Source organism: Mastomys coucha, unplaced genomic scaffold, assembly GCF_008632895.1.
Source record: "Mastomys coucha isolate ucsf_1 unplaced genomic scaffold, UCSF_Mcou_1 pScaffold21, whole genome shotgun sequence".
NCBI classification, from domain to species: domain Eukaryota; kingdom Metazoa; phylum Chordata; class Mammalia; order Rodentia; family Muridae; genus Mastomys; species Mastomys coucha.
This window is the reverse complement of record NW_022196904.1, coordinates 179,211,890-179,227,483: the sequence shown is the minus strand read 5'-3', so window position 1 is coordinate 179,227,483 and position 15,594 is coordinate 179,211,890. Positions and strand designations below refer to the sequence as shown.

At 45.7% G+C, this 15,594-nt stretch overlaps 1 protein-coding gene across 1 annotated transcript in view; it reads right to left on the bottom strand.

Moving 5' to 3' along the window:
* Cfap58 (cilia and flagella associated protein 58) overlaps positions 1-15,594 on the bottom strand; it is a 103,640-nt gene that overhangs the window by 43,779 nt on the left and 44,267 nt on the right. The window contains exons 12-15 of the mRNA XM_031390638.1: positions 14,996-15,136; positions 13,610-13,833; positions 10,894-11,005; positions 8,863-8,967 (exon numbers count right to left, since the gene is read on the bottom strand). Coding sequence (XP_031246498.1) covers positions 8,863-8,967; positions 10,894-11,005; positions 13,610-13,833; positions 14,996-15,136 — 582 coding nt within the window. The remainder of the gene's footprint in view (positions 1-8,862; positions 8,968-10,893; positions 11,006-13,609; positions 13,834-14,995; positions 15,137-15,594) is intronic.

Below are 15,594 nucleotides of genomic sequence, written 5' to 3'. Positions count from 1 at the left end.
CTGACCTCTAACTCCAGCATCTGACTTCTGACTCCAGCATCTGACTTCTAACTCCAGCATCTGACTTCCAACTCCAGCTTCTAACACGGACTCAGCTTTTCTGCATCCAGTCAGGTCTCCTCCAATGGGATACTGGAGACAAGCAAAGACCCTTCAGAAGAGGAGTGGTAAGCTAATGCCCTCCCCTCCCTTACCTGGAAGGCGGTGTGCTCTGCTGTTTCAGTGATCCGTCTGTCAGGAACCACTGGGACTCCCACCAGTTCCCTCCCCGACCAGCACCCCACCCCACCCCAGGCCAATGGCTCTTCCCTTTCTCTCTCTCCCACTCCTTTACACCAGTCACTAATAACTCCCCTCCAGACCGCTATGGACCAGCTTCTATCTCAGATCTCATTTGAAATCCCTGCCCACTCCAAAGCATGGCCAAGTAAGTCCCACGACATCCAACCAAAGGACCAAGAGGTGGTCTCTTGACACCAGGATGACGCTGGCTTCATTCATCCTGGAATCCACTGGTCATGGTAGACCCTCAGACACAAGCTGTTTCCACTGCCCCTTCACAAAAGGGTGGAAGCAATCTTTGCAGTTGTTTCCAATGCTTCAGGGCATTGTTTTCTGGTTTTGGAAGATTCATGAAATACAGCGAGACTCATCAGCAACAAGGAGAGAGATGGCTTAAGAAGTCTCCTCGTTCATGGAGCTCACCCACCCTGGACCAGAAACCATTCTTTGCCTCCCCTGCCACTGGATTCCACAATGACTCAGCCCGTTCTCCTCCAGGTGTCCATCCTACCACGCTGCCCCAGCCTGGTGCATCTCCTCCTTCCCTGTCTACTAGCTTCCTTTTAATCATTGGGCTTTGCACTTTTGTCAAAGAATCAAACCAGCAAATGAGATCAAAGAGATCAAAACAGGTAAAGCTGACCATTCGACTTTCTTCATTCTTCCCATCCAGGCCCTGAAGCTGGGGGTTATGAACCACCCATCTGCCTGTCAAGGGCACTAGGCAAGCTCTGCTTTAAGTTACCTTAGTATATATATATTTTTTAATTTTATGTGCATTTGGTTTATGTTTTGCCTGCATATGTGTGTGAATGTGAGTGTGTGTGTGTGTGTGTGTGTGTGTGTGTGTGTGTGTAACTAGCCGTGGAAGCCAGTGGAGGGCATCAGAGTCTCTTGAACTGGAGTTAGAGATGGTTGTTGGCTGCCATGTGGGTGCTGGGAATCAAACCTGGGTCCTCTGAGAGAGCAGCCAGGACTCTTAACCACTGAGCCATCTCTCCAGACTGGGTTTTCAAAGGCTCATTTGGTATTCCTAAGGTTTGCTGATGAGTAATACTCAACACCAAATACCAAATGCATTTCTAGCTATTCTTGAAAAACGAAGTGACATATAAAGCCTGGACTCGACTGGATTCTGATGGCTGCTTCCTGGAGACAGGACCCTATAGTGCTCTATGCCACAGTCCCCAGCACTCCCTTTTGCTTCTGACTCTGAGAGCAACAAGAGTGGGACATTTCCAATCTTTATACACAACGTTCACTTCCCTGGTTCTCATTTCTTGCCATCTCTGAAACAAAGGTTATTTAAGCACCGAGGGGAAAAAAATCCCAGCTGCTCTAAGTGATCCTTATGCTTGCAAGTGCCTCCAGCAAAAAGTTAAGCTTCCTATACTTATACCACCTTGCCTGTGCTCATTATTTATTTAGAATGCATAGTGGTGGTGGTGGTGGAGATGATGATGATGATGATGATGATGATGATGATGATGATATGACAGCCATCATCAAACACATGCTAGCATGATCCCACAGATGCCTTCAAGGACAACAGTTATTAATCCTGTGGACTGGAGAGGTTCGAGGCCTGAGTGGAGTAACAGCAGTGGCATATGCAAGTATGTTTCAATTGCACAGGCTTCCTTAAGTAGGAAACATTTACAGGAGAGAAGCCTGGTAGACAACAGCAAGCCAGTCTTCCCATACATGCCTAAGTTTCCAATACTTCTCCATCGTCCCAGCAAATTGCAAGTTAAAGCTCGAGAACCATTGTCAACTCAACCCACAAGGAGGAACGGACTTTGAGTGCACGCACGGGAGTCAGCCTGCCTCTACACACAAAGGCATCGCAGACAGAGTCATAAACCAAAGGCAAATCCCAAACCCCTGTAACGTTAATAATGAAGTGTCGAGACAACAGGAAGAACAGGTCCCTGTCCCACTGGCCCAAGATGAGAATCCAACATCTATAAGATGAACAACTTCTCAGAGAACCACCATGCCTGCAGCATGTATCAGTCACTGGACAGACATTAGCAGGGATAGTACTAGGGCCGTGATAATCGACAGACAAACACAGAAGGCACCTTTGGAAGAAAAACAAATGCCTTTTTGGCAGTCTAGCAGAGAAGTGTCAAGTACATAATGGCGGGCTGGGGGTGGGGGGGGACTTTTGCTGATAAAGTACTTGCTGAATAAATGTGAGGACCTACGAGTCTAAGTCCCAGGACTTACATGAAACAGTCAAGTGTTGTGGCATATGACTAGAATCCCAGTACTGGGAAGAGAGAGACAGGATCCTTGGAGCTCTCTACTCTGCCATCCTGGCCTACTCAGTAAGTCTAGGCCAATGAAAGACCCTCTCTCAAAACACACAGTAGATAGCTAACTAAAATTACAATAACTAAAATTGATCCCTAACCTCCACAGATACCTACACACACACATGCACTGGCACACATGAACACACATGCAAGCATAAAATGCAAGCCACGGTTATAATAATTTCATCAATTGCAGGTATGATGTGAACAGGACATGAAGGCATCTTGATCAAACTTCATTAAAGACATCTTATCTAGGAAGAGGAAATGGCCTGAAGAGGAAATGGCCATTCACAGTAATAATTCAAGGATATGGGGTCAGCTGGGTGTTTATGTCTTGAATGAGAATTGTCTTCTATAAGATAAGATGTTTGAACTCTTCAAACCCATCTTGTGGCACTGTTTGGGAAGGCTGTGGCCCCTTTAGGATGTGGAGCCTCACTAGAGGAACTGGGTTACTGGGAGCAAGCCTAGAGGCATTATAGCATGACTCCACTTCCGTTTCACTCTCTGCTTCCTGGATGCTGGTACATAGCTACCAGACAACCTCTTGCTCCTGCTTCTATACTTTCCCTGTCAGCTGCCATGTCACAGTTCCCCTGCCACTCCCCTGTCACCCCTCATAAGGTGAACTGTGTCCCTCTGACCTGTGAGCCAGAAAAAGAAGACAACAAAAGAAACCCTTTCTCCCTTAAGTTGCTCTTGCCGTCGCTTTTTATAAGAGCAACATTGTTGCTTTTTATAAGAGCTACATTGTCGCTTTTTATAAGAGCAACATTGTTGCATTTTATAAGAGCAGCATTGTTGCATTTTATAAGAGCAACCAGCAAATGACTAAAAATGTCTGTGTGTAGAGTCCTGAGCAGGAAGAGAAGCCAGGGAGATAAATAGGAAGTGCCTTTCTTAAGGAACTCTTAAGTCTAGCTGGAGGGAAAATGTCTTCCATTTTATCTGCTGCTTAGAAGTTGTGGAGCCTCTCCATGCCATGACACAGAAAAATCATCACCTAAAAGTTATTCTGGGACTCAAAAAAAAAAAAAAAAGCACAACCAGAAATCTTCAAAATTGTAAAGAATTTCTCCTATAAGTGCTGAGAACTTTTCTAATAGGTTAATAAAACACATAAAGCTAAGAGAATGATCAATCCTTGGAGCATTTCCTGCTTTGCCAGCATAACAAGTCTTGTCGCCTGGGGATACATGACTGCCAAGGGACTTTGTAACAGCCAATCATAAAAGACTAAATAAGGGGCTGCTCAAAAAAAAGAAAGTGAGACTTTGGAGATCTATAAAAACTTTTTGCTGACAGACATCGGTATTATTAATAAAATGATCAATGTTAATGATGTCACTGTTAATGATAACTAAACACTCTTCTCCGCTTGGATGTGGGAAATTATTATTATTGCCTCAGATTTACAGATGGGGAAGAAAAGAGTTGAGACTTCTACATTGCTTACTTTTCTGTTGGCTGTGACCATCACCAAAGCAACTTACAGAAGGAAGAGTTTGTTTGGGCTTATAGCTCCGGGAGGATGAGAGTCTATCATGGCTGCTAGGCATGGCAGCAAGCCACAGGCTTGGAGGCAGGCTCGGGAAACAGGAAGATCACATCTACATCTGCAGTATGGAGCCGAGAGAGAGAACCGGAAGTAGGATGAAGCTGCAGGCTCTCAAAGCCCACCTCCTGTGACGTACTTCCTCCAGCAAGGCTGCACCTCTTAAACTTCTCACTGCAAACAGTGCCGCCAACTGGGAGCCAAGTGTTCACGTGCCTGAGCCTATAGGGGACATTTCTCACTCAAACCAACACAATTCTCATTGATGACCATATATCAAACTATATACCAAAAAATAATCTGACACCTTGAACTCTGGTGTTTATAGAAAACATTAGACGCTCATGCTTTTACCACAAAGCAGTCTGTAGTTTGCTCAAATGTCAAAATCCAAAGCATTCCTGTGTTTGAAGTAGTGGACAGTGACATTCGGCAGCTGTCCCTTGAGGGGACACTCAGTAAGAGGCCTGGATCTGAGAGGCCACAGGAGGACAGGGGTAAGTAAGGGTCTGGGACTATGTAAATGGAAAGATGTGACTGAGACTCCTTCATATAAGAGTCACAACAAAGCCGGGCGGTGGTGGCGCACGCCTTTAATCCCAGCACTTGGGAGGCAGAGGCAGGCGGATTTCTGAGTTCGAGGCCAGCCTGGTCTACAGAGTGAGTTCCAGGACAGCCAGGGCTACACGGAGAAACCCTGTCTCGAAAAAGCCAAAAAAAAAAAAAAAAAAAAAAAAAAAAAAAAAAAAAAAAGAGTCACAACAAAAGCAAAAAGATAGAAATAAATGTCCTACCTTTGCCAGGGAAATCCATATCTTTTGGGAATCTCCTTGGAAAAAAATATAGTTCTTCTCAGAATGGAAAGCTACCAAACTTCTGTCACAAGTCTAGGATCCCAATACATGCTAAGTGGTACAAAGAGCTCCAAGTTAGGAGCTTGACATAAAGATATCACTCTAAACAAGCGACATTGCCTAGGGAACCTGACAGAAACAAATTTAGGCACATAGGTCCCCGAACAAATGACCCAAATTCCATCTGTACATCCCATGGTGGAAGGAGAGAACAAGCTCCCTGCTGTCCCGAGACTGCCATACAATGTTATAGAATGCTTGCCTGCACTCAGATATACATGAAGCACACACACACACACACACACGCACGTGTGCGCACACACACATGCACACACACGCACATGCATGCACGCACACACACATGCACACGCACATACATGCATACACATATGCACACACAGGCACACACACACAGGCACACACACATGCACACACACATACACACATACATACACACACACACACGCACATGCACACACGCACACACACGTACATACACATGTACATGCACACACACGTGTGCGCACATGCACACACACATGCACACATACACACATGCACATGCACATACATGCATACACACACACATGCACATGCACATACACAGGCACAGGCACACACATGCACACACACACATACACACGTACATACACACGCACACATACACATGCACATACATGCACACACACACATACACACGTACATACACACGCACACACATGCACATGCACACACACGCACACACACACACGTACATACACACGTACATGCACACACACGCGCACACACATGCACACACACGTATACATACATGCACACACACGCACGCACACACACATGTACATGCATACAGACAGACACACACACACACGCACTAAAAATAAATAAGGATCAAATACTGAGAAATAAGAAGATAGAAATGAACCATGGTAAACACTAATGAGCTAAGAACATCAGCCAAAACATAAACAGAGCCAAGTGGTATTTTTTTAAACAAGGGATTTTTCCCAAAATACAAAGAAACCCCAAAATTCAAAAATATAAAGATATCATTTTAAAGAACCTTGCTGGCAGGGCTATATTAATATTATATGAATTTTAGCATTCTTGTGAAAGTTTCCATATAATATTGAAGAAATAATTCCCCCAGAGAAGAATAAAAATTATACCCTTTTGCTCACCTTATGATCATACCAAAAATGTACTTGAAGTTAAAAAAAATAACACTATAGTAAGAAGTCAACCTGGGCATTACAGCATCCATCTTAACTGGGGAGGCAGAGGCAGGTGGCAGAGGCAGGTGGATCTCTGAGTTTAGAGAACATGTCAAACACTCTTATCTTTTTTTAACCCCAGGGATCGGTTACTTCTAAAAGATCATTTATGCTCAAAGCCGGTGTTGGATTCTAAAGAGCACATCTACAACAATCCTCAATGAAAAGGAAAAGATCATCAGGAACGTTTAACCCCGATATGCATAGATCTGAAGACCTTAGAGACTCTCGTGAGTGGAGAAGTGGGGATCTTCAGACTTCTTCTCAATGGAGGAGGAATCCTTAAAGGAGAAAAGCTTTACAACCAAATAAAAACACCGTATATATCAAGACCCGCGGGGAGCAACCTGAGTGTTACTTAAAACATACTTCACTGGTTCAAATGCTTCTATAAGAAAATGAAAGGGCTGTGGGTAGTTCAGTGCCAAAACTCTTTCCCCAAATACGCATGGTTCAGTCCTCGACACTAAGAAAAAAAGGAGATGAAATGAGAAAGAGGGGAGATAAGAAGGCAGGGGGAAAGAGAGGAGAGAACCACCACTGTGCATCTGCTTGAATACAATAGAAGAACGGGGAAAATCCAAAGCGTGTAGGAGGAGGGAAGTAACAAAGTAAAATGCCAGGAGCTGGAGAGATGGCTCAGTGGTTAGGAACACCTACTGCCCTTGCAGAGGACCGAGGTGTGGTTCCCAGCTGCCACTCAGGAGGCTCACAACTGCCTGGAGGTCCAGTTCCAGGGGATCAGAGCCTTCTGGTCCCCACAGATACCTGAACTCATGTGGTGCACGTAAATCTACACAGGTATGCACACATGCACGTTTCCTTAGTTATGGCAACAAATGTAGTATAGGACAAACTCTCTAAAAAATACAAAACAAATTATTTTAAAAACTGAGTTTTGATACAACATAAGGTTTGATTCTCTTTATATTTTACAGAGTGGCACCAGTAACAGAACAGAACCAGTAACGAGAGAGTGAGGCCAAGACAGGTGGGGGTTCTGGTAGCTCGAGTCCCAGGCATTCGCTCCCCAGCTGCCTGGCTTGGGGATGGTGCACTATAATGACATTTTAGAATCCCAGTTCACACTCTGGTGAGTCCCCAGAGCCTGGGCTACCTTTGCAAGACCTGCCAAGTTAGGTAAGTTCCCTCAGAGAGAACTGGCACTGTTACCTCTGCTTTACGGAAAGGGAAACCAATGTTTGAAAACCGTCTATGATTCTCCCCAACTACTGGACCATCAACTATTGATGACAAGAGCTTTCTCACTCCAAACCCTGACTTCTCCGCCACCCTGCTCATCTCTAAGAGAGGAGGAAAATACAAAGCCCACACCACTGGGTCCGGGATGTCTGTATTGCTGTGTGGTGCACTGTCCAGCCAACGTTAGGGGAAACATGTCTAAGGTCAAACACAGAGCAGAAGAGAGGAGTAAGACACATGTGTGGAAGTTCCTACACCTACTAATGGTCACCCAACAGTTAAAGTCACAGGCTTTGGAACTGATATTTCCTGCAGACTGAGTGTAATGCTGAGGTCTTTCAATGCCTCCAAGCATGCATTTTCATGGGTTCTATTGTTGTCTTTAACGTAGGCTGAGAACCTCAGGTGCAGACAACTCGAAATCAAATAGCTGCAAGCCAGCCGAAGCAGAAAGCCAATTCAGGCCACCTGATGCCGGCCTTGCCTCCTCCTTGATTCCCCAGGCCCCAGCTACAACAATGACTGATTAAATGCTGGAATGTGCTTCCCAAAGTTCTCAAAGCCAGCATGGGGAGATGATGGCTCAGTGGGTAAGATCCCTTAACATCTGAGTGTGAGGACCTAGGTTTGAATCCTAGCACCCATGTAAAACCCAAGCAAGGGTATGCATGCCAGCAGCCCAGCTACTGGGAGGGTTGAGGTGAGCGGATACTGGGAGCTTGTTGGCCAGCTGGTCTAGTCAGAGAGGCATGATTAAGATTTACTGAGAAAACCTGTTTCTGGTGGATGGCTATAAGATGCCCAGCTTCTTCCTCTTCTAGCCTTCCCATGACTGTGCGCTAGTGTGCCCATGCCTCATCTCTAGCCTTCCCACGACTGTGCGCTAGAGTGCCCATGCCTCATCTCTGTGCGTACCCACCCCCACATCCTCAAACACATCTCTCCATTTCACTCACACAGATCCTTTCACATTTCACTTTCCAGATCCTCCCGTGGACAGATCATGAGTGCACTATACGAAAACTGTTTTCAAAATTGAAATCACAGCACTTCACAGCACATGAAGATAGGAAGAAAATCAGTTAAAGTAATTGGACAAATGGAACCATAGGAAAAGTGGGGGGGGGGGCAGAAACGTTCATGTTACCCGACTGCAGTAAGTCTAGCCTTGAACTTAATTTCCTAGGATTCTTGAAGTGTCAGTGATCGCAGAGTAAAAGAACAATTAATTAGGCTGTTTGTTCTCTGTGTGTGAGTCGCTGTTGCCATCTACAGTTTAAGACGGGGCTTGCAACACCACAAATCACCAATTCTAAGGATCCTGGAGACTGCTGTGCTTGCCGGGGGAGCCCAGGCCGTGCAACTCTTACCTGAAGAAGCAGCTCTTTCTCTACCACCTCTTCGGTCTTGCTGATGAGTCGCTTCTGCAGGGTGTGGATTTTCTGGATCAGCTCGAAGGTACCAGGGTCGCTGGCCTGTCCCAGGAGAACAGCAGGAGATAGCATCACTTTCAATCTCATCAGTCTGTGTGCGATAATTATTCTTTTATTAAAATGCCTTTGCCACGTGGAAGACCTAGTACACAAAGAATTAAATCCAAAGAGAAAGGGTGAAGCAGATGGCCCAGCCGGGAAGCTCCCAAAGGCGGACCACGCCCTCCCGCAGTCCTCACTACGGCTCTGATTAACCCACAGATGGAAAGTGAGTACGTTTGTTCCATCAGGAAGGATGGTCCTGATCATCATGCAGCCATGCGTGATGCTTCGTGCTTTCCATGTCATATCACATGTTACATCACATGACAGCAGGGAGACCATGTCAGCCTTCCGTCCCCTTTTTACAGACAGGAGAACTTGGGGGCAGAGAGGCCATTTGCAAAGGCTAGGAAGGGTCCAAGCTGGATTTGAGATGCGCCCTGCTGCAAAGGCTATGGTTTTCATCATGATAGTCTGGGGTTTCCCTCCCATCTCCGGTTTCCATAGGGACAACTTCCTGAATTCACTCAGCCTTGGGATTCCCCTCTGGTCATTGTCAACCAGATGACTCAATACAGCACACCATGGGGAAGGGTTGCAAGATGGAGCGTCTGCGAACAGGAGGTAGCAGAACACGGCTGTGGCCTTTAGCGTTCAAATGGAACCATCAACCTGAACAGCTCTGATGCGCCTTCAGTAGCTGAGTGTGCTCTACTCAGACAAGAGCTACAGGTACGAGCTGATCATCTGTCCTCGGGACTTGGAGCCAAAGCTTTGCTTTCAGCCACACTGACACTTGGAATTAATCTAGCAGCTGGATACTTTCAACCACCTCCCAGAGTCCTTCATTTTTTTAAAAAAAATAGAAATTGACATGGAGTTGGAAATTTCCAAGATCTATGTGCAAACGCATGGAATAAAGACATGTGATGGAAAGCAGGTGCGAGACTTTAACTCCACCTCCCAGGCAGATCCAGGTTAGGAGGCTGTACCACTTTGGGCACTGCAGAGGGATAAAGAAGCTATTTCAATGGCTCCAATTCTGCTTACACAGCACCGGCTGATGCCCGTATAGCTGGACAGGCTTTGGCACACATTCACTTGGCAGCCCTGGATGTTGTTAAAATTCAGGCCTTGTGTTTACACAATTTTAAATGCATTATCTTTAATAGTTTCTTCATTAAAAGTAAATAAAAATAAAATCCTATTTGGATGATTTCCACTTTACCCTGAACTTTCTTGTGCTTTAGGCTTATATATCTCAACATTTTAATTGGTCAGCTACTCAAAGTCTTTTCTAATACCCACAATGCTATGTACAACTGAAGGAGAGGTCTGTCCTTGTCTTGACTAAGCAGAGTTTGTCATTGTGATCTGCAGAGCTGGTAGTGATGACTAGCAGGAGGCCACAGAATAAAACTAGAAGCTGATTAGCCATCCTCTCCAATGGGACTTGGGCTGTGTCCTCAGATCCTAAGAGAGAAGGTTTGACTAACAAAATTTAGGCCTTTAAAAAAGACTGGGTCTCAAAACCATATTTCCTGTAGGAAATGGAAGAATGCAAACCCAGTTGGAAAATGGCTAAGATGTTGGTGGGAGACATTGCTAAAGGCAATTAATAGTCAATGCAATCCCAAAACTGCCTGAAAAGCAAAATGCATCTCCATTAATGAAAGCAATGTACAGTTTCCACAGGGCCTTTTGGGGGGACACGTAGGATTTTGTCTAAGATTTTTAAAAAACCAAACTCAAACTAACCATCTGGTTCTAAAACAGCCCAATTTACCTCTGATCCAGTCTTAACCCTGTAGGTGACAATTTTCATACCATCAAATCAAAGGGACTTCTCCACGTGTTTTAGGTTAGGAGCCTTGAGTGGGTGTTGAGGAGGGCTGGGGACAGGGAGGATGCGGTAGCAGGTCTTACCTCAAGCTTTCTCCATCTGTGCACGTTCATGGGGTTCTCCAGCTCCTCCTCCAGGGCTCGGCACCTTGTCCTTTCCTTCAGGAATTCTCTCTGCATGTGGTACAGCTCCTGCCTGGAGAAGACAAGCTTGATTTGGCAAAGAACTTCTCTTGAATGTGCTGTCTTTGCTACAGAGGGCTGGGGAGATGGCTCAGGGCATAAGGCACTTGCCCTGAAACCATGAAGACCAGAGTTCAAATTCCCAGAACCCATGTAAAAGCCAACCAGGTATGTCGACCTGCCTGTAATCCCACCACTGGAGAGACTGAGGCAGGAGATCCCCCAGGAGATCAGCTGGCTAGCCAGTCAAGCTGGATCTGTGGGCTCTAGATTCAAGCAAGAGACGGATCTCCATAAATCAAGCGAAAACTCATAGAGGAAAACACTGAATACCAACCCCTGGTCCACACACCCACGTGTGCACACTCACCCGTGTGCTCCACACACGCATGCATATGACATGCACACCTAAGCAAAAGTTAATGAGTTAACTACTGTAGACACAATGTATCTGGCATAAAAAGCTGGAAGTAGGAAACTTGTTAGCACTGAGAGAGGCCGGCTTCCCCAACCTAGGCAGGGGACAAGGGATGCTAATTCCTTTGGAGTTCAAGAACTGCCTTAGCTCTGAACCACAGCAGCCTTTAGACTCTTGATTCTGAATGTTCAGGGAATGTAGAGGCCTATGAAAGGAACCAGGTGGGGAAGTGAATCACAAGGGTCCTAAGACACAAACATTTCAGTGTTTCAGTGAAACTGTCTCCAGGGTATCAGTCAGTGAATACTCTACATTGCAAGCTCCACACCTGACAGCAAGTCAAGGCACGGGCACGAGCAAGAAGCCAACACCACCTATGGCCTCCCACCTCCATCTTCACTGTACAGCATCCCTTTGCCTGGACCCATTCACCAGAGGGCTTCTGCTCTATGGGATCTGCTGCAGGGCCTGTATTCCATAGGTGTAAACGGCCCTGCAGGCAACTCTGATGTGCAAGAGGACTCGGAGACGCTGAACTTGGAGCTCTGAAGACAGGAAGCCCCTTGCGTCCCACAGCTGCCAGGCACAGGGGGCTGAAAAGAAAAAGTCCTGAAACCCCAGCTTTGTTTCAAACGCTTCTCTAAAATCCTCAGGTGCCTCTAGTTAATAGGTAGACTGTCACGGCCATGCTCGGGACCCCGAGTCACCCCATTCACCAGAACCTTGGTTGGGAGGAGAAAAGACGAACGTTTGCTTTGACTCATGTAATAAAGACATTGCTATCTGTCCACATCTGCTGTGGGTGTGGAGACTTACGAACATGACGCTATCTCTCTGACTTAATTGCTTCATTTAAACCAATAATACAACTTCCCCTCATTAACAAGACAAACCATTAGAATTAACTGCATGATGTTCTCTCAACGGGGAGTGCAGAACAAGCTGCTTAGAATTAAAAGCATATTTTTAACACTTTGTTTTTCTAGCGCATCATTGGAAGAGAAAGGCAGAGGTACAAGCTCCGGTATTTGAGCACTCACTGTTCAGGGGACTCTGTGAGTCACATCACCTTTGTTTCTACCTTTAACGGTAATTACAAGCCCAGACCTCAGAGACATTGAGCTATTTGCCCAAGGTCACACAGCTGGTAGACAGAAAGGCTGCTTTGCCTCCGTCCTTTATGAGATGTTCCTCTCCTTGGAAAGGGAAATAAAATCCATTATCAACAAACTAGTATTATTGACTAGGAATGGATCGAATTTGGTCCTTCTTGTGTGCCATAAAAATAACTCAGGGCTGACAAAGAATCTGGTCCTTAAGATTATTCAGTGGCCACTTAGAATGAGCCCATTTTTCTCCAACATCAATGGTGTTCTCTCTGAGTAATAACGTTATGCGTGGTGTTCCTAATCCCTTTTTTGTATTTTTCCTGCATTTCCTACAATGAAGATGGGCTACATTCATCATCTGAAAGACAAACAAGCCCAAAACCAAAAGCGTTAATCCATCTTTGATTGTGGCAGACTCACAACTCCAGCATCTGAATATCAGAAGTATCTTTTCTTCTAAGTAGCACAAGAGGCAGACCCAAACAGCATCCTTCTGACAGTGAGAGTCGCCAAGGAAATGTCAGAACTCTCCTTCAGTTCCCTTTGGTGGCCCATAGGAAACATGTTTTCCCAATAGATCCAAAGTGGTGTGAGTTTTAAAACAAGGAACTCAGTGAGCTAAGGGGAAGCTGCAAAGGAGGGGTCAGGAGTCAGGCAGGAAGTTGGCTGCCTCGTAAGGAAAAAGATTTACAGAGAGGAAGGAAGAGAATCAAGCTTTCCACATCTTCCCAGTTTCTACATTAGTCCAGGGAAGACCTGTGCACATTAACAAGATGGCACTTGAATATTGGTGCTCCATCTCTTGCATACTGCCTGATTAAAGGAATTCCAAAGAATTTGTTGAGGAGGAAAAAACTTCTGGATTGTCGCTGGTTTGCTTGTGTTTATGCTTTGATTTGAATTTTCCTTTTGAAAGAGGAAACTTTATGGAAACATTCTTATTCAATGACTCTTTCATCCTGTGAAGTCTATGTTTTGGTTTGGTTTGGTTTGGTTTGGTTTTTTGCACAATGTGCTAAAACACACACACACACACACATAAAGGGCATTTTGTGGGGTCTCCCTGAAAACCCCCATGACCTCCTTTTACCTGAGTTCCTCCACGTTAGCCACACTCCTGGCAAGGATCCCCTTCTCCCTGCGAAGCTTCTTGATCTCCAGTTTGAGGATGCGCATGTCCTCCACCCGCTGGTTGTACTGGGTCTCGCCTTTGTTCAACACTGACTGTTGGATCTTAATCTTCTCATATAGCAAGGCTAACTCATCATTGCGCCGAACAAGTTGAGACCCCAGGATGTCTCTCTCACTGATGACCTGGAAACACATGGCCACTTGGAATGAAAGAAAGTTCTCTCTTTTCACCATGACAACAGCATCCACTTCATCCACAAACATCTATATGAGTGTTCCCACATGCCCACAGGGAGGACACTGGCAGCATCCCATAAGATACTCAACATGCCACTCCTCCAGTTGCCATAGCCACGGTCTGATGACCCAGTGATGCTTGGCCTGAAGCTGTGTCCTTCTGTTTGTTTTTCTAGGTTTTTCTTTTTTTTTTCTTTTTATGTGCATGAGTGTTTTCCTGCTCCTTTGCCATGTATTGGGTGTGTACAGTGCTCACAGAGGCCAGAAGAGAGGAGAGCATCAAATCCCCTGGGATTGGGGTTAGACAGCTGTGAGCCAACATGTGGGTTCCGAGCATTGAACCCTGGTCCTCTGGAAGAATAACCAGTGCTCTTAACTACTGAGTCATTGCTCCAGCACACCCAACCCATTTTTTTTTTTTTTTACTTTTTATTGGTTATTTTATTTATTTACATTTCAAATGTTATCCCCCTTCCTGGTTTCATCTCCAAAAACCCTCCTTCCCATCCCCTCCCCCTGCTGCCACAGGGGTGCTCCCCACCCACCCATCCACTCCTGCCTCACCGCCCCAGCATACCCCTATGCTAGGGCATCAAGCCTTCACAGGACCAAGGACCTCGCCTATTGATGCTAAACAAGGCCATCCTCTGCTACATATGCAGCTGGAGCCATGGGTCCCTCCATGTGTATTCTTTGGTTGGTAGTTTAGTCCCTGGGAGCTCTGGAAAATGTTTAACTCTAAATGCTTTTCTGGTAGGTCAGCTCTTGAAGCAACCAATTAAAAACCAGCCTAGGCTACATAGGAAGACCATTTCAAAAACTTTTTTTAAAAAAAATTCTAATGGTAAAATTATACAGTGAAGTTTCTATCATTTAATTATGAACAGCAATTATAAATGAACAACTATATTCTATGAGAGCTTAAGTTCTCTGAAAACAAAGACCCGTGCTTAGCCAAGTAACTGATACTAAGAAGTGCTCCCAACTGAGTGGAATGGGTGACTATTTTGCTGTCAGCCCAAGACTCGGCTGCTCATCTTCAAACATGGCTTGCAAAGAGCGAAGGACTCACGGTTGCTAGAGGGGGCGAGGGCGACGGAGTTCCTACCTGGTCCAGTTCCTTCTTCTGCCTCACTCTTTCCCCATCAGCCTCGGCAATGATGCGCAAGAGTTTCCTCTCTTCCACCTCCTGCTTCTCAATGAAGTGTTTGGTCTCCAGGGCTTGCTGCCTCAGCTTCTGCAGCTCGGCCTGACGGAAAACAGACGATTCAGACACTGCACTTAGGAATAGCCTAAGCAGGACGCTGGGCTGGATTTGGCTGCATGGCCTTGTTTCTAATGCTTTCGCATTGTGTCTCATTTAGCAGAATTCCAGCCCTATCACAACCCAAACAAGCATAGTGTGTGTGTGTGTGTGTGTGTGTGTGTGTGTGTGTGGGCGCGCCCTCACTCACAAGCATGTGTGTGACCCAGCAGATCAACAATACTGATTACAGTGATCCACTTCATTCTGGATGTCCTATCACTTTTCTGTACAAGTATAGAAGGGAATCCCCACCCCAATCCCCATCACAATTATCTAGGAACAGTTCAGGAAGAGAACAGCGGAGGTCTCTACATGTTCCAGCTTCCCTAGTGGTCCTACCACAGCCGGCACACCTACTGCTAGGAGAAGGCCCATGGGAGGCGGGGGGGGGGGGGGGGGGG